The 24,199-nt window shown below is 38.1% G+C and overlaps 2 protein-coding genes across 6 annotated transcripts in view; both read left to right on the top strand.

Annotated features, from left to right (window-relative positions):
* Positions 1-7,979, top strand: part of UBE2Q2 (ubiquitin conjugating enzyme E2 Q2) — a 66,353-nt gene extending 58,374 nt beyond the window's left edge. For 2 of the 3 annotated variants that reach the window (XM_059058177.2, XM_067029425.1), the window contains 3 exons: positions 420-515; positions 5,571-5,637; positions 7,530-7,979. In XM_059058177.2, coding sequence (XP_058914160.1) covers positions 420-515; positions 5,571-5,637; positions 7,530-7,561 — 195 coding nt within the window. In that variant the 3' untranslated portion in view covers positions 7,562-7,979. The remainder of the gene's footprint in view (positions 1-419; positions 516-5,570; positions 5,638-7,529) is intronic. The other variant, XM_067029424.1, reaches the window with a different exon arrangement.
* A 3,519-nt stretch (positions 7,980-11,498) lies between these two features.
* Positions 11,499-24,199, top strand: part of FBXO22 (F-box protein 22) — a 31,975-nt gene continuing 19,274 nt past the window's right edge. The window contains exons 1-4 of one of the 3 annotated variants that reach the window (XM_059058176.2): positions 11,499-11,691; positions 12,215-12,353; positions 22,547-22,634; positions 23,445-23,540. In XM_059058176.2, coding sequence (XP_058914159.1) covers positions 22,580-22,634; positions 23,445-23,540 — 151 coding nt within the window. In that variant the 5' untranslated portion in view covers positions 11,499-11,691; positions 12,215-12,353; positions 22,547-22,579. Of the gene's footprint in view, positions 11,852-12,214; positions 12,354-22,546; positions 22,635-23,444; positions 23,541-24,199 lie in introns of all 3 variants that reach the window. The other 2 variants (XM_059058175.2, XM_059058174.2) reach the window with 2 other exon arrangements.

Raw genomic sequence — 24,199 nt, 5'->3', positions numbered from 1 at the left:
TGGTTTGCTTTGCTTCTTTTTTTGTGAGATTTTGGAAATGGTCCAACTTTACTTTTACTCCTTGACCACAAACTACTTAACATTAATTTGCTGTTATTGAGTCATTATATGCCGTTTTCTTAAGCTTTCCTAACTGGGAATCAGGAATACCATTGTGTTTTTTTTTTTTTTTTTTTTTTTTTTTTTGCGGTACGCGGGCCTCTCACTGTTGTGGCCTCTCCCGTTGCGGAGAACAGGCTCCGGACTCGCAGGCTCAGCGGCCATGGCTCACGGGCCCAGCCGCTCTGCGGCATGTGGGATCGTCCCGGACCGCGGCACGAACCCGTGTCCCCTGTATCGGCAGGTGGGCTCTCAACCACTGCGCCACCAGGGAAGCTCCTACCATTGTGTTTTAAAAAAATGTTTTCTTCTTTCTGTAGGGCTGGAGCAGTGCCTATTCAATAGAATCGGTCATCATGCAAATCAATGCCACCTTAGTCAAAGGCAAAGCCAGAGTGCAATTTGGCGCAAATAAGGTACTTTTATTAAGAATGTCACATAAACTATAAGATATATTTCCTGTTATCTTATGAGGAGGCTTCATTCTGTTCTCTTAGTCTTCGTTATTTCTACTATAGTTAAATATGTCTCTAATTTAAAATTTATTATTGGCTCATATATACTAATAAGGAAAAAATTCTATGTAGTTGTAAGTTTCCAAAAATTGATCATGTTGTAATAGTTAATTCCCAGTGAGCATATACGTGCTAGGCTGTAATCTAAACTTTTTGTTTTAACTTTCATTCCTCTTAATAACCTAAAAGTAGGTACTGTTATTGTCCTCATTTTGTAGATGAGGAAACTGAAGCACACAGAAGTTAGGTAACTCGTCTAAGGTCACAGGTGGCAGAGTGAGGATTGGAACCAGACTTTCTGGCCGTTAGTCTCTTCTCTTAACCACTGAGTTCTTTTCTTTATTCACTTACTATATCAGAAATATCTCTTTACGTCTAATTGTAGTTGTCTATAAACACTTAAGTGGACACTTAAGGATGTACTGTGAAGTTAGTATGTTTTGGAAAAATATGTGATGGAAATCATCCTGACCTGACCTTAAAAAAAATATAGATGTTCCTAAAGTTCCTTGTGAATTTTGTATTAAATGCCTATCCAAAGAATACTAAACCTAAATAGGTATTTATAACTGTATTGCACATCAAATCATGAGCCCACTAGAATCTTAACTCACAGGAGAAGCAAAAAATTGAAAAGGCTGTTTTACAGAATTATATACTTGGGATAATATTATAAAATAACTTACTTTTAGCTTTTTAAACAGCTATTTCTTTGCATTAGAACAAAGTACCATTTTGTATAAAATCTAGAAGTTAATTGAAAAGTAGTGAATTGCTTATAACTACATTTAACTAGTGTTTCTTAACAGTGTATATATTTTAGGCATTTTAAATGTGGCAATATAATGATGTATTAGAACATCAAAACTTCGTTTTTCTAAATGACAATTTATGCTCACTATACAATTTCTAAAGTAGAAACAAATACAAACTAAAAAAGGCATCTGTAATTTGAGTGTCTAGAAATACTATTAGTGTTTTGGTGTACTTCCAGTCTTTAAAATTTTCTTCCTGGCATTTATTTATATGTAGAACTTGCTGTTAAATTTCATCATTTTAAAAAAAATTAGCTTGTTTTTCTCATTAAGAGAAAATACAAAAGGCTTAGAACAGTGATTTTTTTTGAGTAATTGAAAGAACATTTTTACCAGTAACTCACACTGTAAACTTACCTCTCTGGGCATCTGAATCTTTACCTGAAATACAATTGATCTGGATATTTTAAGTTTCTTCCAGTTTTAACATTCTATAATAACAATACGCTATCTTTGTTCAGTGCTGTAATTCCCTTGGAATCAATCAATTTCAGTATTATTGCCTTAAACCTTTACGTTTTCATAATTGTAGTTTTGTTAGCAAGTAAATATAACCATTTTATATAGAGTGCCAAGTTAGGCAGCTAAATATGTTTGCATATTAGAGTATGTCTTAGAAGGTGAATTTTTTTAATTGTTAAGGTGAAACCTCACCCTTCTATTTTTTTTTTCTTGTTAAGAAATATTTGTCAGTTAAGAATGTAGAAACTTTGCATGATGTAATATGAGTTTTACCTTCCAGCCTTCTACACTCAGCAGGGAATAGTCTGAATGTTAACTTTAAAAATACTACTATCAAAAAAGTAAGGTGCTAAATGGTGTTAAAAATATGCTACCATTTGTGTAAGAGGGATAGACAGGGACATATTACAGATGTGCTTTTATAAACAGAGAATATATCTCTGGAAGGATATTCAAGAAAATGCTAATAACGATTATATCTGACAAGGGAGTGTTGAAATATTGAGGGGGCAGGTTAGAATTGGGAGGGAAACTTTACTGTAAATCATTTGTGCTATTTGAATTTCTATTTGCCATACAACTATTCAGAAATATTTAAAATATAAAAAAATACTATCAGCTGTTGGTTCAAAATAAATGTTTGTACCCTAAAAAAATCTTACTAAAATGAGATAAATATATGTAAGTACTGAAAAACAGAAAAAGTTGCCCATCCACACACATGAAATTTGGGGATAGGGTCACATTGATAGAACTGAGGATCTGCAGCTATGCCTGGGACAGAAGGATCTTGGCAAAGCTGGTTTTCTTATTCAGTTAACATGGAATAGAATATAGACTGTAACATTAACTCTAGGCTATAGTAGTGAGAAAGCCTTCTAAAGTAGAGATCTGATCGTATACTTTCAGCAGGAATTGGGGGTTTAGATAGGCAAGACAGTGCCTTCAAAGAAGCTTCTGTTCACTGTTTGGAGGGTAATGGTAGTTGAGCTAAATAGTGAAGTCCTAGAGCACACAGCCCTAACTAGCTATTTCTATAATCAGGAAAGGCATCTGTCTTCTCTACAGCCCATAGACCTCCAGTTATTTACCTATAGGATCCCCTAGTCAATGATCACATTCAGATGAGAGAACTGATTTTTATTTTTATTTTCCAGGGGAAGTTGTTACCTACACTAAGCACTCCAGTCTTCTATTATAAATGGGCGAGATTGGGGAGCCGAATCTGGGAATCTTGAATAATCCCAAGATTCTCCAAGGGGACTAAAGTGGTCTCATATTAGTTGTACCCACAGTTCTCATCAGCAGCAGACACAATCTTTGGAGGAAAGCATTTCTAATTTAAGTCTGTAAGATTCTCAAAGATTAAGATCAAGCAAATATGAATTCAGTGAAAGATGACAAGCATATAAGTAGACAGCCTAACATACATGAGAACTGGCAGAAACAATGAATAACATATTCCCAAAGACTTGAGGTTTTGGAATTAGCAGATACTAGAATTATGAGAAAATGAATAATTATATGTAAAATCTAGTGTAAAGAAAAAAGAATCATAAAATTGAGCAAACAATAAACCAGGAATGATGAGACAGATCTGAAAAAGAATGAAATAGAATTTGTAGAAATGAAAAATGTTGAAATGAGAAACAGTAGATTAGACATCAAAAGAGAGAATTAATTGATTAGAAAAAATAACTCAGAATGTTGCACAGAGAGACCTGGGGATAGACAGTACAGCAGAAGTTAAGAGGTAGAGATCAGAACAAGGTCTAAAACATGTCTTATTCGAATCCCAGGAGGAGATAATAAAATTATATTAAAGAGAGAAATAGAAACCAGAAAGTGAAGTTGTAGAAGCAGGTCCAGATAAATAAGTCATAACAAATATAAATGAACTAAAGTTACCAGTTAGATTAGACTAAAGATACCAGTTAGTTCAAATTAAAAAGTGGTCTTTAACAAGTGTATTTATTATTTATTTTTATTAAAAAAAATTTTTTGAAGTATAGTTGACAGTGTTGTGTTAATTTCTTTTGTGTTCATTTTTTCCTGTACAGCAAAGTGACTCATTTATACATATGTAAATGTATTCTTTTTCATATTCTTTTACATTATGGTTTGTCACAAGAAGTATATTTAAAATGTGAGGATACAAAGAGATTGAAAAAAAAATTTTTCTAAAGAAGAATGATAAAGATAGGCCAGTATAGGCATACCTTGGAGCTGTTATGGGTTCAGTGCCAGACTACTACTTCGATAAAGCCAGTATCACAATAAAGCAAGTCACATGAACTTTTTGGTTTCCCAGTACATACAAAATTTACACTATACTGCAGTCTATTAAATGTACGATAGCCTTATATCTAAAAAACAATGTACATGCCATAACTTAAAAAAACTTTACTGCTAAAAAATGCTAACCATCCTCTGAGTCTTCAGTGAGTTGCAACAGTAGTAACACCAGAGATCACTGATCCCAGATCACTGTAACAGATATAGCAATGAAAAAGTTTGTGTCACATTTTGGTAATTCAAAATATTTCAGACACACAAAATGAGCCAGTGCTGCTGGGAAAAATGGAGCCTCTAGACCTGCTCGATGCAGGGTTGCCAGAAACTTCAAATTGTAAAAAAGGCAATATCTGCTAGGTGTGCAGTAAAGTGAAGTGCAATAAAATGAGGTTTGCCTGTATACACTGACAAAAAGATGATGTAGCTGCAGTATCAAACAATGATTTTGGAACAGAAAGCATTAGCGACTACTTAATGATGAAAGTCTCATTTAACCAGGAGGATATAATTTTTTACTTTGTCATGCTACCTATCATTTGTTGAGAGGAAAAAGCAGGGGACAGTGACTGACAATAGGCTGTACATTAATTTTCTTGTATAACCTTAAGGATATACAAGGAAACTAATAACAGTAGTTAATTTGGGTAGAAGAAGGAAGGTGGATAAGGGGAGGAACTGGGTGGTTTCAGGACAGGTAGGAAGGAGAGTTGTTACTTATAATACGTTTATACATTTATTCTTACACTGTGTGAATTTATTAAAATATTCTATGACATAATATAATAGGTGTGTACCACTATGGAGAATGCTTATGAGGTATTAATTGGAAGTTAAGATGTAGGCCACTTGTACTCATGGGGATAAAATTAATGCTAAACTTGGCCCCTTAAAGGAGGTTCTAATCTAGAGGTTAACAAAAGAAGACTCCTTTAGTAATGGCTTGATGCCACTTGGACATTCTTTAGATTTTTAACTCAAAATGTCATTCATATGTGTAGTCCGTAAAGCCTAATGTTTCCTTACCTGAAGGTAATATTTTGTAGTTCTTTTTTTTTTGATGGAAGTTATGAGCAAGAGTTTTTCTACTTGCATCCAAATAGCATCCTTTAACTTTATTCATAAAGCCTTGTACTTGTGCAGTGGTAGGAGGACTTATAAAAATGAACTGTGAATTTTGTAGATCTTTCCTAGAGAACAATTTCGGTTTTGTTGTCCCTCTAAAATGGTAGAGAATAATGAAATTGAGAAATTTATTTTTGAAATGGAAGTATAACTTAGTTTCTTCCTGTGTTCTTTTAAGTACAGTGGTGATGCATCCATAAATTATTTGTAATGATTTTCATCTACTTATAGTTTTGATATGAAATGTATAATTCTCTTTCAGAATCAATATAATCTAGCAAGAGCCCAACAATCCTATAATTCCATTGTACAGATACATGAGAAAAATGGTATGTTTAGTTAAATAAGTATTGCCATTTATGAAATTTTACATAATGTACTGTTGATATTTATCATGTTTTCTTCTTCTGTTTTTGCTTTAATTTCTTACAAAGTACAGCTACTACAGTGAAAAACTTTAACCTGAGGATACACACACTGTATTTCATTCAAAATCTTTGTATCCTAAATACTTGACCTGGGAACCTCTGAGTCAGAGTCAAGATTTTTGAACAGATTAAGGAATGGATCACTTTACTCACTTGAAATGTATGGTATTTGGATAGGAATTGAGTTAAAGGCAACTCTAAAGGTGGAGTTCTTGCTGTTAATACTGAGTAAATGCAATCAGGATCATGAACCAGTCTCTGAAACATCTTCAGACTACTTAATGCTTTTTGACAATTGTACACATTTATTTATTCAAGTAAAAAAGTACTAATTTCAGTTTATACTTGAGAGTATTTGAGTTGTAAATTTTAAAAAATATTAAAATATCTTTCAAAACTTTATTGGCCTTTTAAAATTTTGCTTATTTTCACAATGCATGTTTGGAGTTTTTGTCTCTAATAGTGAGGCAATAAACAAGTAGACTTGGAATCAGAAGACCTATTATCAAGTGACATTTGTGTCACTCATTAGCTCTGTGGCCCTGAGCAAGTCCCATTACCACTCAGTCTCAGTTTCCTCATCTCTAAAATTGGCATGATGTCTGTCTTGCCGAACATGAGGAAAAAGCAAAGTAGTGTGTATGCACAGCATTTTATAACCAAGTGCTGATATTCATGGTAGCTGGGGTAGTGAAACTGATGCTTTTTTGTGCAGAGTAAGTAAATTGATAGGAAGTAGTTTTCTTCAAGAGTATTTACAGTAAAGTGTTCTTTACTTTGCTAGAATGTGGTAGTTTGTGACTTAAGATTTGTGTTTTGTGTGTGCTCAATTTTATTTTAATGACAGCAAACTTGCCACTTTTGCAGTGACTGCTTACTTCTGAAAGAGTAGTATTCAGAACAATTTTCAAGCTTCTGAAGAGGGAAATGATAAAAAAACTTTAGGACAAAGCTGGGTTTTCATTAATAATAATCATCTCCAGCACCCTAAATTAACAGACCCAAAGACTCCTGTATGCTACTTCATTAACCACGTGGATGCTTCACAAATCTTGGTATATTCATACTGTTCCAATGGCAATTTCATACCAAGCAATACTTAATCTCATTTGCCTTTTTAGAGAGAGCTTATATTTTTGTTAAGCTTAGAAACATATTTTTTCTTATGTCTTATTTTTTGTTAAATTAGATGTTGTAGTCAGCATTCAAAAATGTTTATGGAAACTATTTGAGAAAGTGTGGGTGTGTGTATAATTAGCTATGGTGAAAGAGCAGTAGATTCAGATTCAGGAGATGGCTTCTAGTATCTTCTGCTAAATCTGATCTTGGGCTTACTTAATCAGTGCACCTACTGAGATGGCACCCTCACTGGTAAAATGACATCACTGCCTGATGACGGTCCAAGTTCCTCTTATTCTAAAATACCAGGATTTTGTTTGGGGGATAGCTATTTTCAGTGTGGTTTCCTTTCAAATACCGAACTGAAATGAAATATAAAACCTAGCTTGTTGTCTAATATTTCCACACTGTTCTCTTTTGGTAGAAATGCCATTAATATAGAGATCTTATATTGAAAACTCAAGTACAGTTTATTCATATAAAATAACTTTATATTGTAAACATAAATATCAAAATGCTATGTTACCAACCCAAGTGTAAGTTTAAGTTTTACAGTAGGTTTACAGAGGAAAATTATGGGTAGAGAAAGTATCTAACCTTAGTAAAATGCCATTTCTCCTAGTTGGTTTAAGAATTAAAATATTTTAACTGTTTTTTTCCCCATTCTTTTTCAGGCTGGTACACCCCTCCAAAGGAAGATGGCTAAATGTGTTGACTTTTGTATGTTTGGACCAATGTTGCTTTAAAGAAAATCTTTCCAACATGCAGACACAAGCTTTGAGTGCCCCTATAACAGCAGTACCGAAGATGTTAGCTAATAGATATTTTAGTGGATAATCTGTCAACTGATCCAGTATAAGTTACAGCCTTTCCATTTTTCTCATTTTAGGTATCTTGGACTGAGCAGTGGGGCCTTTACTATATTTTTCCTGATAAATACACATACTGGCCACTCCTTACCATCTCTTTCTTTGAAAGGTGAAATGTGTTAAGCAGACAAGTCAGCATCGGGTTACTGAAGTTGCAACTTGAAGGCAGATTTCCCATTTTGAGCTCATGTGTTTTATGAGGATTTGCAATATATTGTTCCATTTAAAGCCAATAAAAGTTTAATTGATGTTTAATATTGGTTTAGAAAATTTAAGGTGTTCTAAATCACAGTAGCTTTTTCAGGTTAAAACCATTTTATGATATTGCCAAAATAATGACAGGAAACATACTTATTAAACTGTTAAAGTTTTTTTTTTTTATGGCTATGAAGATCTGAATTGTTTTCCCAAGATTTGCTCTTCAGTAAGTTGTACTTTTTAGGCAAAGCAAAGCAAGGCTGTGCCAATTCAGGCTTGTAAGTAGTCACTTCCACTGGGGCATCAGAGTCTTGCTGGGCTGAATCTGCTTCTTGTTGGTTCAATATTTACTATGAAGAAGAGCTTGAAGTATAGAGCTTGAAGTTATTTTAAATACTAAGTCATTTTACGTTTCCATTTTATTAACGGGATGTTGCAATCAGTTGTAAACTAATAAACTTATAAAGTGATTGGCACAAGACTCTTTGAACAAAAACTGCACAATTAAATACAAAAAGTATCTAATTTGGAGACCTAAAGTTTTTTCTATAGTCATAACAATGTCTTTTACATTGAAAGACTAATAGGAACTCTACATTTATTAATTCTTTTATAAAACCTGACTTAAATCAGTGTACTCTCCATTTTATTGCCTTACCAGAATCAGTCCTGTTGGGTTGGTAATAGATTTTTTTATATGCCCAAATTTGATTTAAAAATAAACTCTATTAAGCACTTTTAAAAAGAAATCCAGAAGCACATTTTTTCTGCACAAACCAATTACGAAGTTCAAAAGTGTTTCTTATGCTTTGAGACTCAGTTTTTAACTTTGTAAACTACATCTGAGAGACTTGGCACTTCTGCATTATTGTGTTTAATTTCCCTTTTTTTTTTCTATTTTGGTTAAGAAGACAGTAGAAAAAGACTTTCTGGCATTCTTGTTCACTTGGTTACATTTGTATAAAGTTCTGATTGCCAGTTGCTCAGATAAGAGACAAGGCAGAATTCTTTAAAGCATTAAAGTTCCTTAAACCTAAGGCTAAATCTTGAATACATTATTGAATTCTTTAATATCCTGATGGCTAACAGATTGACAGCTGCACATTCAGCATGCTTTGTTTTGTTTTGTTTTGTTTTGTTTTGGTTTTTGGTTTTTTGGGGACTTTATTTTTCATTGCAGATTTATTTGGCAATGTACAGTAAATTTTGTAAACTTGCATCAAGTTTATGAATAAAGAACCATTTAAAAAATAACTTTGTCACTTTTCCCTCATAAAAGATAGTCTTTGCTTCAAGTTTCTGCAGGCTATTGGGTTTCTGGAATAGGATTATATATGGTGGGATGGGGTGAGGAGAGGCTTGAGACAGATTGATTTCACAAGAGAAAGCTAGAGAATCCAGAATTGGTGTGTATAGACTTGGCATACTCAGGGCTTCCTCAACCTGTTCCCTCTCCCACACTCATTTTTTAATATAAATTCAAGTGCTACTTTCTTCATGGCTGTCCCTAGTTCCCCACGTTACAGTAATCTGCTCCCTCTTTAGTATACCCATAGCCTCTCACACAATTCAGTTTATCTCACATACAAGAAGTCCAGAGGTAGGAAAATTCTAGGCATGGTATCTCTGCTTCTTTGAGATTTTTCCATGTTGGTTTCATCTTTGGATAGACTGTTGTCTTGGATGTGCAGCCACCTTAATCCATCCAGTGGTAGATAATGGTGCTGTTGTCTAGTGTCTCCTTAGGAAGTGAGGAGCTCTTTAGAAGTACCCCCCATCCCCAAAGCATTATTGCCTCTCACTTTTCCTTGGCTAAAACTAGGGCCTGTGTCTACCCCTAAACTAATGGCTGGTGAAAACAATGAGACCTTCATGATTAATATGGACCAGTGGTTCTCAAGTTATGATTTGGAGAATGCTGGAAGCTCCTGAGACCCTTCTAGGAGGTTTTTAAGATCAAAACAATTCTCTTAACACTAAAGCATTATTTGCTATTTTCACTCTCATTCTCTCACAAGTGTACAGTGGAGTTTTCCAGAGGCTACGTGATGTGATACACCTGATATTGCAACAGATTGAATTCAGAAGTAGATCAACCTGTCTTCTGTTAAGCCAGAAATTAGAGGTTTGCATGATGTAAAGATGCTACACTTATTCTATTTTGGAGGGGGAGAGTGGTGATTTGGAAAGTTATTTTTTCATAAGTTATTTATGTGTCATGAATTATTTTAAGTGAATTAATATTACAATGTTTTAATTTAAAAAAAATAAAATTTATTTTTGGCTGCGTTGGGTCCTCGTTGCTGCACGCGGGCTTTCTTTTAGTGCGGCGAGCGGGGGCCACTCTTCGTTGCGGTCCGGGGACTTCTTGTTACGGTGGCTTCTCTTGTTGAGGAGCACCGGCTCTAGGCGCGCGGGCTTCAGTAGTTGTGGCTGGCAGGCTCTAGAGCACAGGCTCAGTAGTTGTGGCGCACGGGCTTAGTTGCTCCGAGGCGTGTGGGATCTTCCTGGAGCAGGGCTTGAACCCGTGTCCCCTGCATTGGCAGGCGGGTTCTTTTTTTTTTTTTTTTTTTGGTGCTAGGCGGGCCTCTCACTGTTGTGGCCTCTCCCATTGCAGAGCACAGGCTCCGGACGAGCAGGCTCAGCGGCCACGGCTCACGGGCCCAGCCGCTCCGCGGCATGTGGGATCTTCCCAGACCAGGGCACGAACCCGTGTCCCCTGCATCGGCAGGCGGATTCTCAACCACTACGCCACCAGGGAAGCCCGGCAGGCAGGTTCTTAATCACTGTGCCACCAGGGAAGCCCCCAGTGTTTTAATTTTTAATATGGTAAATATAAATAGTCATAACCCATCTAAAGAAGCTCTTTAGTGTTGCCAATATTTAAGATTGTGAAGCAGTCCTGAGGCCAAAATGTTTGAGACCAGCTTGTTTAGACCAACCAAATTTAACAGTCAGGATCTGGGCATCAGATCAGGCCCTTGTTAGCAAGGAAGCTGCAAGAGGAATAGATGTTAGCTGGGGATACAGCGGTATCTGCTGTGCTTACATTCATTCCTTCTATCTGTGGTTCTTAAGCTGGGCTTGCATCATGGGAAAGCTTAAATCATAGTAAAGCTAAAACTACGACTGCTGGGCCCCACCCCCAAGTGTTAAAGTAGGCCTGGGGTGAGGACCGAGAATGCGCCAAACAGAATTTCTCAGGTGAATCTCATGCTACTAGCAGGGAACTAGTGTTAGGGGCGTGTTTCACAGCAATGGTAGGTGCTCTTTAAGCCGTTGAACACATTCAGAACTTGAGGGCTGCACGGTGTTGAATAAAGGTGGTGATTTTCACAGTTATTCTTAAAGCAGATACTGCCAGTTCAAAAACTGGACTCATGCTGTTAACAGGCATTGGGACTGTGAAGACCCATACAACATTATTTAGTCTGTGCCTTCCAGAACTCATGAATTAGAGAAAGACCTGTACCGACAAAGAAAATACCGCTGCAAGTGCAGTGAGAGGCACAGAAGGAGGTGTATATGGTTCGACTGTGGGAAGCCTGGAAAGTTCCGGGAGGATTACAGGACGTGTGGCCACCACCTCCAAGCACCTGCCGGCGCTCCCAGACCAGCACCGGAAACGCTTTGGCTTGGAGTCACGTGGGCGCCTCCTCAGCGGCCCCACCTCCCCTGACCGGCCGGAAGTGGCGCGCGCGCCTGCTCAGTGCGCGCACGACCCGGCCTACGCCGCTCCCTCGGAGACGCCGTACTGCTTCCCCGTCGGGTTGGTGAGGCATGGAGCCGGTGGGCGGTGGCGGTGGCGGTGATCGCCGCGGCTCCACCCCCGCAGACCCGCGAAGCACCTTCGTGTTGAGTAACCTAGCGGAGGTGGTGGAGCGTGTCCTCACCTTCCTGCCCGCCAAGGCGTTGCTGCGGGTGGCCGGGTGAGGGGAGAGGAGGCGGGAAGCTTACCTCGGGACGCCTGGGCTGGCTGGGTGGGCGGATACCGTCGGGACCCAGGGTTGACCCGGGCTCCCTATCCCTACCCCTGCCCCAGGTGGTGGCTCCATACGCTAGGTACCCCGGCCGTAGTTTTCCCGGGAACCTTTCCCAGAGGAGCCAGGTTTTCTCTGCCCCCGGCTCTCCCTCCGAACCGGCGCTCGACGCCTCCCCCTCCCGGGGACTTCGGATCCCGCAGGAATCTCCTGCAGTTGCGCTAATGGGTGGTGGGGGCCGGTGGTTTGTGAGCCTCGGGAGAGAGGGAAGTGAACGTCCGTTCACAGCCCTTTGTGCGTTTGCGTCCCCAGCGTGTGTCGCTTATGGAGGGAGTGCGTGCGCAGAGTGTTGCGGACCCATCGGAGTGTGACCTGGATCTCCGCGGGCTCGGCGGATGTCGGCCACCTGGAGGAGCATTGCTTGGTCCGCGTGGTAGCTGAAAAGCTTGAGGTAAGAAAGAAGGGGTGTTGTGTACAGCCCTTTGCAGGGTTGGTGGGTCAGTCGTTGAGAACTAAATGCAACAATTTTGTATATGGCGTTACTTTTTGTAGTTTAGGCAAGTTTTTCTCGTGACATGAAAAGATTTTGTAAACATCAGTTTTAATGACTGTATATTGTAAGGATGTCCCATGGCTGCTTTGACCGTTCTTCACATATTGGGCATTGTATCCAGATTGCCCCTATTATGAAAATGCTGTTTAGAACCATCCTTTTACCTGCTTTCCTTGTCACAGTTTTGCAGGGATGGTGACTGAAGGATCTCTATTGCATAGTGTCACATAAAAATGCCAAGAACCAATACTTAAACCCCAAAATTTCAATCCCTGGTCCTGTTTAAAATTATGTTTAGTATAATCTAAATTATTAAAAGCAAAAAAGGAAGAACAGAAAAGAAATAAGCCAAAATGCTAGCAACAGTTTCCTTTGGGGGTCGAAGTGTGTGTGTGTGTGTGTGTGTGTGTGTGTGTGTGTGTACACTATGTTTTTAAAAACTTTTGTTTCTTTTCCTTCAAATTTTTACCACTGCAAGTATTATGTTTATTTAGCTTTAAAAGTTTATATATTGCAATGGCTGTTAAAGCCAGGGAGACTTAGGTGTGAACCCAGCTTTGGCACATACTAGCTGTGTGACTTTGAAAATGTTACCTAAACTCTCTGAGCCTGTAAAATGAAAAGAAAATAATACCGTTTACACTCTTACAGAGTTGTAAGGATTAAATAATGAAAAGGTAACCCATGTAACAGTACCTACAGTGCCAGGAATATAATGTTTTCAATAGTTGAAAGTATTATTCTCTATTAATATCGTTACTAAAATTCATAGACTAATACCCTTAAAGAAATTTATACATTATAGAAAACTCTAGTGTGGAGACAAAAACATGAAAACCTTTTCCAAATTATTCATGCTCTTTTTCTTTGTGTTTGCCAAATTATCTAGTAGACATGATACTTTATAGCCATAAAGAAAGTTGATTTAGCATTTTTATTAGAAATATTTTAAAATCCACTGAAAATTGTATAAGACATCTTTTCATTTGGAACTTCTTTAACTGAGGTTCTAGTTGTCTTCTATTTTGCTTTGAGAACATTTCATGTTGAAGATTGCCACTGTCACTTCTAGTGAGACTTGGGAAGGAAAATTCAGCAGTTGCTTCTCAGTGCGTACCAGAAAAGAGAATCATAAAACCTCAGGGTTAGACTTCCAAACTTTAAGAATAGGAAACCCAGGGCCTAAGCACTTCCAGGGGTTATTCTGCTGGTTTATGGCAGAGTCAGCACTAACACCTAAATCTCTTAAATTCTCCGTCCTTTACTCACTACACCTGGTATCACAAACTCAAATGACTCCAGAGTTAGGTAACTCACAGTGGGTGGATGACTCAGTGTGACATCATAAAAAATGATAGGGCTAGGGCAGACCAGATAGTGCTTGCTTCTCCTTGGCCCCAGTCAAGGGGAATGCAGTCTAATAAGTGTTGCCAGAATGTCTACTTTTTCAAAATAAATCCACATTTTATATAAATATTTTGTGGGAATTTTAAATGTTGGCAACCAAAATATGTGTGTGTGTGTGTGTCTGTCTGCTTTGTTTTCTTCAGGAAAATTAATTATTTTAAAATTTAAGTATACTTGACTTATATCACTAAATTAGTTCCAGATGCACAATATAGTGATTTAATATTTCTATACATTACAAAATGATCACCGTAAGTCTAGTTCTCCTCTGTCACCATACAAAGTTATTATAATATTGATTATATTCCCCATGCTGTACATTTCATCCCTGGGACTCAATTATTTTGTAACAGGGAGGTTGTACCTCTTAATCTCCCTTACCTGTTTTACTCATAACCCAACTTCCCTCCCCAATGACAACCACCTGTTTATTCTCCATCTGTGATTGTTTCTGATTTGTTATGTTTGTTCATTTGTTTTTTAGATTCCATATATAAGTTAAAAAATATGATATTTGCCTTTCTCTGTTTGACTTATTTTACTTAGCCTAATACCCTCTAGGTCCATCTGTGTTGTCACAAATGGCAAGATTTCATTCTTTTTTTTATGGCTGAGTAATATCACATTGTATAGGTATACCACATCTTTATCTATTCATCTGTTTGTGGGCACTTAGGTTGCTTCCATATCTTGGCTGTTGTAAATAATGCTGCAGTGCATATATCTATTCAAATTAGTGGGTTTTTGTTTTTTTTTTTTTTTCCTTCCAGAAAAATACCCAGAGGTGGTATTGCTGGTCATATGGTAGTTCTCTTTTTAATTTTTTGAGGAACTTTCATACTGTTTTCTACAGTGGCTATATCATTTTACATTCCCATCAGCGATGCATGAAGTTACCTTTTCTCTGCATCCTTGCCAACACTTACTGTTTCTTGTCTTTGATAGTACCTATTCTGACTAGTGTGAGGTGGTATCTTGTTATGGTTTTGATTTGCACTTCTCTGATGATTAGTGATGTTGAACATCTTTTCATGTGTCTGTTGCTTGTCTGTAAGTCTTTGGAGTCTATGCAGGTTCTCTGCCTTTTTTAAATATATAAATAATTTTTATTGGAGTATGGTTGCTTTACTCTGCCTATTTTTTTAATTGTGTTGTTTGTTTCTTTGGATAAGTTATATGAGTTCTTTGTAGATTTTGTATATTAACCCTCATAAGAGATATATATTGTTTGCAAATATCTTCTCCCATTCAGTAGGCTGCCTTTTGGTTTTGTTGATAGTTTCTTTCACTGTGCAAAAGCTTTTTAGTTTGATGTAGTCCCATTTGTTTATTTTTGCTTTTGTTTCCCTTGCCTGAGAAGACATATCCAAAAAATATTGTGAAGACTCATGTCAGGGCTTCCCTGGTGGCGCGGTGGCTGGGAGTCCGCCTGCCAATGCAGGGGACATGGGTTCGTGCCCCGGTCTGGGAATATCCCACATGCCGCAGAGCGGCTGGGCCCGTGAGCCATGGCCGCTGAGCCTGCGTGTCTGGAGCCTGTGCTCCACAACAGGAGAGGCCACAACAGTGAGAGGCCCGCATACCACAAAAAAAAAAAAAAGACTCATGTCAAAGAGTGTACTACCTATGTTTTCTTCTAGGAGTTTCATGGTTTTAGGTCTTACGTTTAAGTCTTTAATGCCTTTTGAGTTTATTTTTGTGTACAGTGTGAGAAAGTAGTCTAGTTTGATTCTTCTGCATGTAGCTCTTCAGTTTTCCCAACACCATTTATTGAAGAGGCTGTCTTTTCCCCATTGTATAGTCTTGCCTCCTTCATCATAGGTGAATTGACTATGTAAGTGTGGGTTTATTTCTGGACTCTATTCTGTTACATTGATCTATGTGTCTGTTTTTGTGCCAGTACCACAGTGTTTTGATTACTATAGTATAGTTTGAAATCATGGAACGTGATACCTCCAGCCTTGTTCTTTTTTCTCAAGGTTGTTTTGGCTATTCTGGGTCTTTTGTGTTTCCATACAAATTTTAGAATTATTTGTTGTAGTTTTATGAAAATGCCTTTTGGTATTTTCATAGGGATTGCATCGAACCTGTAGTACATTGGGGCGTATGGTCATTTTCACAATATTAATTCTTTCAGTTGATGACCACAGCATATCTTTCCATTTGTGTCATCTTCAGTTTCTTTCATCAATGTCTTATGATTTTCTGACTACAGGTCTTCTATCTCCTTGGTTATTTTATTCCTAGGGTGTTTTTTTTTTTTAATTATTTTCTTTAGTTTTTTGGCTGCATTGGGTCTTAGTTGCGGCACATGGGATCTTCATTGAGGCATGCAGGATCTTTCATTGTGGCACGCGGTCTCTTAGTTACAGCGCTTGGGCTTCTCTCTAGTTGTGGTGCGTGGACTCTGTAGTTTGCGGCACGTGGGCTCACTCATTGAGGTGCGTGAGCACAATAGTTGTGGTGTGTGGGCTTAGTTGCCCTGAGGCATGTGGGATCTTAGTTCCCCGAACAGGGATCGAACCCACATCCCCTGTGTTGGAAGGAGGATTCTCTACCACTGGACCACCAGGGAAGTTCCTTTTATTATTTTAAAAATATCTATTATTTAGTCTGTGGCATGTGGGATCTTTGTTGCTGTGTGTGGGATCATTTTAATTGCGGCATGTGGGATCTTTAGTTGCAGCATGCAGGATCTTTAGTTTTGGCATGTGGGCTCTTTTAGTTGGGGCATGCGGGATCTAGCTCCCTGACCAGGGATTGAACCCGGGCCACCTGCATTGGGAGCATGGAGTCTTAACCACTGGACCACCAGGGAAGTCCCAATTCTTTTTGATGTAAATGGGATTGTTTTCTTAATTTCTCTTTCCGATAGTTGTTAGTGTATAGAAACACAACAGATTTCTGTATATTAATTTTATATCCTGAAACTTTACTGAAATCAGTTAATAGCTCTAATAGTTTTTTGGTATGTCTTTAGGGTATTCTATGTATAGTATTATGTTATCTGCAAACAGTGAGAGTTTTACTTCTTCCTTTACAATGTGGATTCCATTTATTTCTTTTTCTTGTCTGATTGTCATGGCTAGAACTTGCAATACTATGTTGAATAAAAATGGCGAGAGTGGGCATCCTTGTCTTGTTCCTCATCTCAGAGGAAATGTTTTCTTTCAGCTTTTCACTATTTTGTATGGTGTCTATTTAGTATGATGTTAGCTGTGAGTTTGTCATATATGGCCTTTATTATGTAGAGGTATGTTCCCTCTGTATCCACTTTCTGGAGTTATTATCATAATTGGATATTGAATTTTGTCAAAACCTTTTTCTGCATTTATTGAGATGATCATATTTTTATTCTTAAGTTTGTTCATGTTTCATATTACATGGATTGACTTGCAGATATTGAACCATCCTTGCATCCCTGGGATAAATTCCACTTGATCATGGTGTATTATTCTTTTAATGTATTATTGAATTTGGTGTGCTTACACTTTGTTGAGGAGTTTTGCATCTGTGTTCATCAGGGGTATTGGCTTGTAATTTTCCTTTTTTGTGGTGTCTTTATCTGGTTTTGGTACAGGGTGATGCCTCATAAGAATGAGTTTGGAAGCATTTCTTCCTCATCTTTCTTTTGGAATAATTTGAGAAGGATAGGTGTTAACTCTAAATGTTGGATAGAATTCACCCGTGAAGCTCCATGGTCCTGAACTTTTGTTTGGGAGTTTTTAAACTACTGATTCAGTTTCAGTGTTGCTAATTGGTCTGTTCATATTTTCTGTTTCTTTCTGATTCAGTCTTAGGAGATTCTATGTTGCTAGAAATTTATCCCGTTTTTCTAGGTTGTCCGTTTTATTGGCATGTAATTGTTGACAGTAATCTCTTCAGATCTTTTGTATTTTTGTGGTGGCAGTTGTAACATCTCCTTGATCATTTTATTTTACTGATTTCAGCTCTCTTTTTCTTGATGAGTCTGGCTAAAGGTTTATCTAAATTTTGTTTATCTTTTCACAGAACCAGCTCTTAGTTTCTTTGCTCTTTCCTGTTGTTTTACTGTCTCTATTTCATTTATTTCTGCTCTGAGCTTCATGATTTCTTCTAACTGGGTTTGTGTGTTCTTCTTTTTCTAGTTCCTTTAGGTATAAGGTTAGGTTTTGTAACTGAGATTTTTCTTTATTCTGAGGTAGGCTTGCATTGCTATAAACTTACCTCTTAGAACTGCTTTTGCTGCATCCCACAGATTTTGGATCGTGTTTCTGTATTCATTTGTCACCAGGTATTTTTTCTTGTCACCAAGAAACTGATTTCTTCAGTTACCCATGGGTTACTTAGTCATATATTGTTTGACCTACCAGTGTTTTTTTGCCATTTTTTTTTCTTGTGGTTAATTTCTAGTCTCATAGCGTTGTGGTCAGAAAAGATGCTGGATGTGATTTCAGTCTTCTTAAATTTATCAAGACTTGTTCTGTGGCCTAGCATATTATCTACCCTAGAGAATGTTCGATGTGCACTTGAAAATAATGTGTATTCTGCTGCTTTTGGATGGAATGTTCTATATGTTATATCTATTAAGTCCGTCTGTCATAATGTATTGTTTAAGACCAGTGTTTCCTTGTTCATATTCTCTCTGAATGATCTGTCCATTGATGTAAGTGGGGTTTTAAAGTCCCCTACTATTATTGTGTTACTGGGACTTTCTCCCTTTGTTTTTATTTGGTTTATGTATTTAGGTGCTCCCTTTTTGGGTGCATATATATTTAAAATTGTTACATATTGTTGGATCAATCCATTTATCAAAGTAATGCTACCCAGCTTGCTTTTCATTTCCATTTCCATGGAATACCTTTTTCCATCCCCTTACTTTCAGTGTGTGTGTGTCTTTAGATCTGAAGTGAGTTTCTTCTAGGCACTATGTTTATGGGTCTTATTTTTTCACCCATTCAGTCTGTGTCTTTTGATTAGAACATTTAGTCTGTTTACATTTAAAGTAATAATTGATAAGTATGTACTTATTGTTGTTTTGTTCATTGTTTCCAGGTTGCTTTTGTAGTTCTTTTTTCCTTCTTTTGCTCACCTCCCTTGTGATTTGATGACTATCTTTAGTGTTAGGATTGGATTCCTTTATCTTGTGTGTGTGTGTGTATCTACTATAGGTTTTTGGTTTGTAATTACCTTGAGGTTCATATATAACAGCCCATGTATATATTTGTGATTATTTTAAGTTGATGATTCTTAAGTTCAAAGACATTCTAACAAACCTGCATCCACCCCCACCTTTTATTGTTTTTTTACATTATATTTTCCTTTTTTGTTTGTTTGTTTGTGTCCCTTAGCTACTTTTTGTAGATATAGATGATTTTATTTTGTCTTTTAACCTTCCTACTAGATTATTTTAAAAACTTTATTTATTTAATTTATTTATTTTTGGCTGTGTTGGGTCTTCGTTGCTGCGTGTGGGCTTTCTCTAGTTGTGTTGACGGGCTTCTCATTGCAGTGGCTTCTCTTGTTGTGGAGCACGGGCTCTAGGCATGTAGGCTTCAGTAGTTGTGGTGCATGGGCTCAGTAGCTGTGGCTTGTGGGCCCTAGACTGCAGGCTCAGTAGTTGTAGCCCCCGGGCCTAGCTGCTCTGCAGCATGTGGGATCTTCCCGGACCAGGGCTCGAACCCGTGTCCCCTGCATTGGCAGGTGGATTCTTAACCTCTGTGCCACCAGGGAAGCCCCCTGCTAGATTTTTATATTGCCTAGTGTGGTGTTTTTCTTTTCTGTTTAGAGAAGTCCCTTAAACATTTCTTATAAAGGCTGTTTACAGGTGCTGAACTCTTAGGTTTTGCTTGTCTGTAAAACTCTATATCGCTCCTTCAAATCTGAATAATAGCTTTGCTGGATAGACTGTTCTTGGTTGTGGGTTTTTTCCTTTTATCACATGGAATATATCATGCCGTTCCCTTCTGTCCTGCAAAGTGTCTACTGAAAAATTCGCTGACAGTGTTATTGGAATTCCCTTGTACCTAACTAGTTCCTTTTCCCTTGCTCCTTTTAAGATTCTCTCTTAATCTTTAATTTTTGCCCTTTTAATTACTATGTGTCTTGGTGTGGACCTCTGAGTTCATCTTGTTTGGGACTGTGCTTTCTGGACCTGGATGTCTGTTTCCTTTCCCAGATTAGGGAAGTTTTTAGCTACTATTCTTCAAATAAGTTCTCTGCCTCTTTCTCTCTCCTCAACTTCTGGGACCCTTATATTGTGAATGTTAGTACTCTTGATGTTGTCCCAGAGGTTTCTTAAACTATTGTCATTAAAAATTTTTTTGTTCTGTTCAGTTTGAATAGTTTGTACTATATCTTTTAGTACACTCATCCATTCCTCTGTATCATCTAAGCTACTGTTGATTCCTTCTAGTGTGGTTTTTATTTCAGCTATTGTGTTTTTCAGATCTGTTTGATTCTTCTTTATCACTTACTGTTAAACTTCTCACTGTGTTTGTCCATTGTTTTCCTGATTTCATTGAGCATATTTGTGATCATCATCTTGAACTCTTTGTCAGATAGATTGCTTATCTCTCATCACTTACTTTTTCCTCTGGGATTTTGCCTTGTTCCTTTGTTTGGGACATATTCCTTTGTCACCTCATTTTGCCTGATTTTTCTGTTTTTATTTGTTTCTATTAGGCAGGTCATTTATGCTTCCTGATCTTGGAGAAGTAGGAGATGTCCTCTGGGGCCCAGGAGCACAGTTCCCCCTGGTCACCGGAGCTGTATCCTCTAGGGATGCCCCTTATGTAGGCTGCAAGGGCCCTTCTGTTGTGGCAGGGCTGATTACTGTGGGTGTGCTGGTAGGCAAGGCTGGCCCCCCAGCCTTATTGGCTGCCAGATGCTCTTCATGTGGAGACTGCCAGCTGCTGGTGGGTGGGGCTGGGTCCTGGTGAAGTTGGCTGTGTGGCCTGGAGAAGGGGCTGGAGCTGGTGGGTAGGTAAGCCCTTGGCACTAGTAGACTAGAGGGAGGACTCCAGAATGGTACTAGTCAGCATCAGTGTCTTCCTGCTAGAACAAGTTCCTGTAAATGCTGCCGCTAGTGTCTCTGTCCCTAGGGAGAGTCCCAGTTGCCTCCTGCCTCTCCAGGAGGCTCTCCAAGATCAGGAAGTATGTCTGACCCAGGCTCCTTTCAAATTAACTGCCTCTTAGCTGGGACTCAGGGCATATGAGATTTTGCATGCACCCTCTATGAACAGAGTCTCTGTTTCCTCCAGCCCTCCGGCTCTTCTGTACACAAGCCCCGCTGGCCTTCATAGCCAGATGTTCTGGGGCCTCATCTTCCTGGTGTAGGACCCCTGGGCTGGGGAGTCCAATGTGGGGCTCGGATCCCTCACTCCTTGTGGAGAACCTCTGCAATTGTGATTATCTTCCCATTTGTAGGTCACCTATTCAGGGGTGTGGGTCTTGACTATACTGTATCTCCAGTTTCCCCCTTCTGCCCTTATCATGGTGGTTCCTTCTTTATGTCTTTAGTTGTGGAAAATTTTTTCTGTTAGTCTTGAAGTTGTTCTCATCAATAGTTCCTCTATAAATAGTTGTAATTTTAGAGTGCCTGTGGTAGGATGAGTCAAGGTCTTATCATTCTGTTATCTTAGCCACTCCTCCCCAAATTATATTCTTTGAAAATGCCTTGTGGACCAAGGAAACTATATCCATAGGTCTTATCCAGCCCTTAAGCGACCTCAGGGTCATCATTCTATCTCAGTATGTTTTATGAGTTTGTCTATATGGAATCTATTCTGAAACATCTTAACTTTCTGAAATCAACATTTCTTTTTCATTTAGTCAGTGTTGAGGCTTTGCTACATGCTCACTTCTTCATTCCATTTTGATAGTAAAAATCTTTGAAAATAACCAGCTTAGGAGGAAAAATATGTTCACCTTTTCATTTAGTTGAGCCACTTTGCCACTTGTCTGTTATGAATTTTGGTGGAAAGCAAATAAGCCCAGGTTGTAAGGGCTTACAGCCCTCCCTTGTAAGTGGAGGTAAGACACAAACAAGAATGACTGGGATGTCAGGGATGTCGCATATGAGGTCAGAGGTCCTAAGGAAGTCTAGGAAAAGGTTTTATAGAGGGTCTGGCACTTAACGCTGTTACTTAAGGGAAACAATCTTAAATCAAGTACAAAAGGAAGAGAGCTGCAGAAGAATATATACAGAAGCGGGCTTGTCTGGATAATAGTGAGCAATAGATTCCTGTAGGAAACTAGTTGGCAAGCTGGAAGTGAAAGCCTGGATTATTTAATTTGGTAGGCAATGAAAAGAGGAATGATACGATCTGTATACCTTCCCACTGTTGTTGAGATGTTTCTGTTGCTGTGATACTTGTTCACATAAAGCAAGTGGAATCATTTGCTGGTACTTAATGTTTTTGTTTAAGATCTTAAATTATTGTGAAAATGAACTTCTTGAGTCAGGCTCTAATGAGTTTGACTTGAAGAAATAATAGATGCTCAACAAATGAGTGAACTGAAAATGAAAGCTCATGAGTGAAAAATGAGTGAGAAATGGATAGACTCAGAATGCCAATACTGACCTGAAGGGAGGATAGGGCAATGGTAGTTTGGACCAGGGCAAAACTTTAAGTGACCACAAAAGCATTCATAGATTTGTGTGATCAAATTTTTTTGATTTTTTTTTTTTTTTTCCTTTGCAGAATGTCCATATCTTACCACGGACAGTTCTTTACATGGCTGATTCAGAAACTTTCATTAGTCTGGAGGAGTGTCGTGGCCATAAGAGAGGTGAATATCAAAGGAAAAAATTTTGGATTTTTTTTTTTGTTCCCTATGTACCTCTTTTTGGAGATAAATACTGTTCTCATTCTGAGAGTTGCTGACTTTCTGAGGCTATGGGCCTACTCCCTGCAGAATGCATGAATATGCTGTCTTTGAACTTTGAGAAGCCCTTTTGCTTTGAAGATTGATTTCTAAACCTTGTGGTACAATTGAAACAAATTCTTTAGTAAGGTGTTTTTCTCTTTTTTAAATACTTTAATCCTCTAGGCCTTTCTTTTTACTATTAAAACAGGATATCTTTGGGTATTCAAGCCTTTTATTGTATTGGATGACCATTTACCAAGGTTATCTGTAGATACTGTGCATTCTTCTTGGCTTGCTAAATGAAGAAGCAGACTGTATCCCATGTTGGGTACACTGAGGCCCAGAGTTAGACTTGGATAGTGGATTATCACTGTCTGATTTGAATCCAGGTGACAGTGTGGTAGAAAAGTCATTATGCTTTAATATCAGCTGAACAGAAAGGTATAATAGTAAATCTGAAAATGAGCTGCTACTGCTGATGTCATTGAGGCAAAAGCAGTATGTGAACAAGTAGAAAAAGGCAAACCAGCAATGTTGAAGGTCAGATTTAGAATTTAACATATAAAACAAGGGCTCAAAACAGAAAAACATTTTTGTTTTTAATCAAAGCTTTTAGACTTCCTTGTAAAGTGTTCTGGTGTAAAATAATTTAATATTTGCTTTTTTCCCCCCTTCCTCATCAAATTTGACCTTAAATGGATGACATTGAATAATTTTCCTGTGTTATTACAGCCAGGAAAAGAACTACTATGGAAGCAGCATTTGCCCTTGAGAAGCTATTCCCAAAACAATGCCAAGTCCTTGGGATTGTGACCCCAGGGATTGTAGGTGAGAGAATACCAACTTGATTTCCTTGCTTTGTGTTAATGTGGGGTCCTGTAGTTTGGTGGGTTATTTGTAGCTTAACAGCATGTTTATATTTTTGGCCATCCAAAGTACAGTAAAGTTGGTCATAGATACCATTGTATTGTATTTCACTTATATTAATTTTCCTTAGGTTATTATGGTTAATATTTCAAATATCAGGGCTGTCCATGTAAACCAAATCTAATTCATATCTTTCCAGTAGCCATTCATAAGAGGACAAAGATCTCATTCTTCCTTTCTACAAACTGGAAAGTATTAGCAAGCATTCTTACTTTTGTCAGTTCAGCCAGAACTGTTTCTGGTGGATAGGGGTGAGGTAGGGCTGGGATCAGGAGCTGCAGTAGGCCTTACTAGGAAACTTCTCTTTCTCTGCTTGGCTGCCACTGTTTGACGTTTATAGCAGGAACTTTCCTTTTCCAAGTTTGCTACTGGTGAATTTTTGCTGGTTTTAATTATTTTGACTTCTGTTCTGTATCTAATGGGGGAGCAAGATCCTGTTAAAGCTGTCATGGTGCAGTGGTTCACATCCCTAGGTGGGGATCCCAGCTGTACCACTTTAGTATTGGTATGATGTTGGGTGAGTTAGCTGACTTCATGGGGCGTCAGTTTCCTCGTCTGTC

The sequence above is a fragment of the Kogia breviceps genome, chromosome 3 (assembly GCF_026419965.1).
Source record: "Kogia breviceps isolate mKogBre1 chromosome 3, mKogBre1 haplotype 1, whole genome shotgun sequence".
Lineage (NCBI taxonomy): Eukaryota > Metazoa > Chordata > Mammalia > Artiodactyla > Physeteridae > Kogia > Kogia breviceps.
Note: the sequence above shows the minus strand (reverse complement) of the source record. Positions and strands in the feature narration are given on the sequence as shown.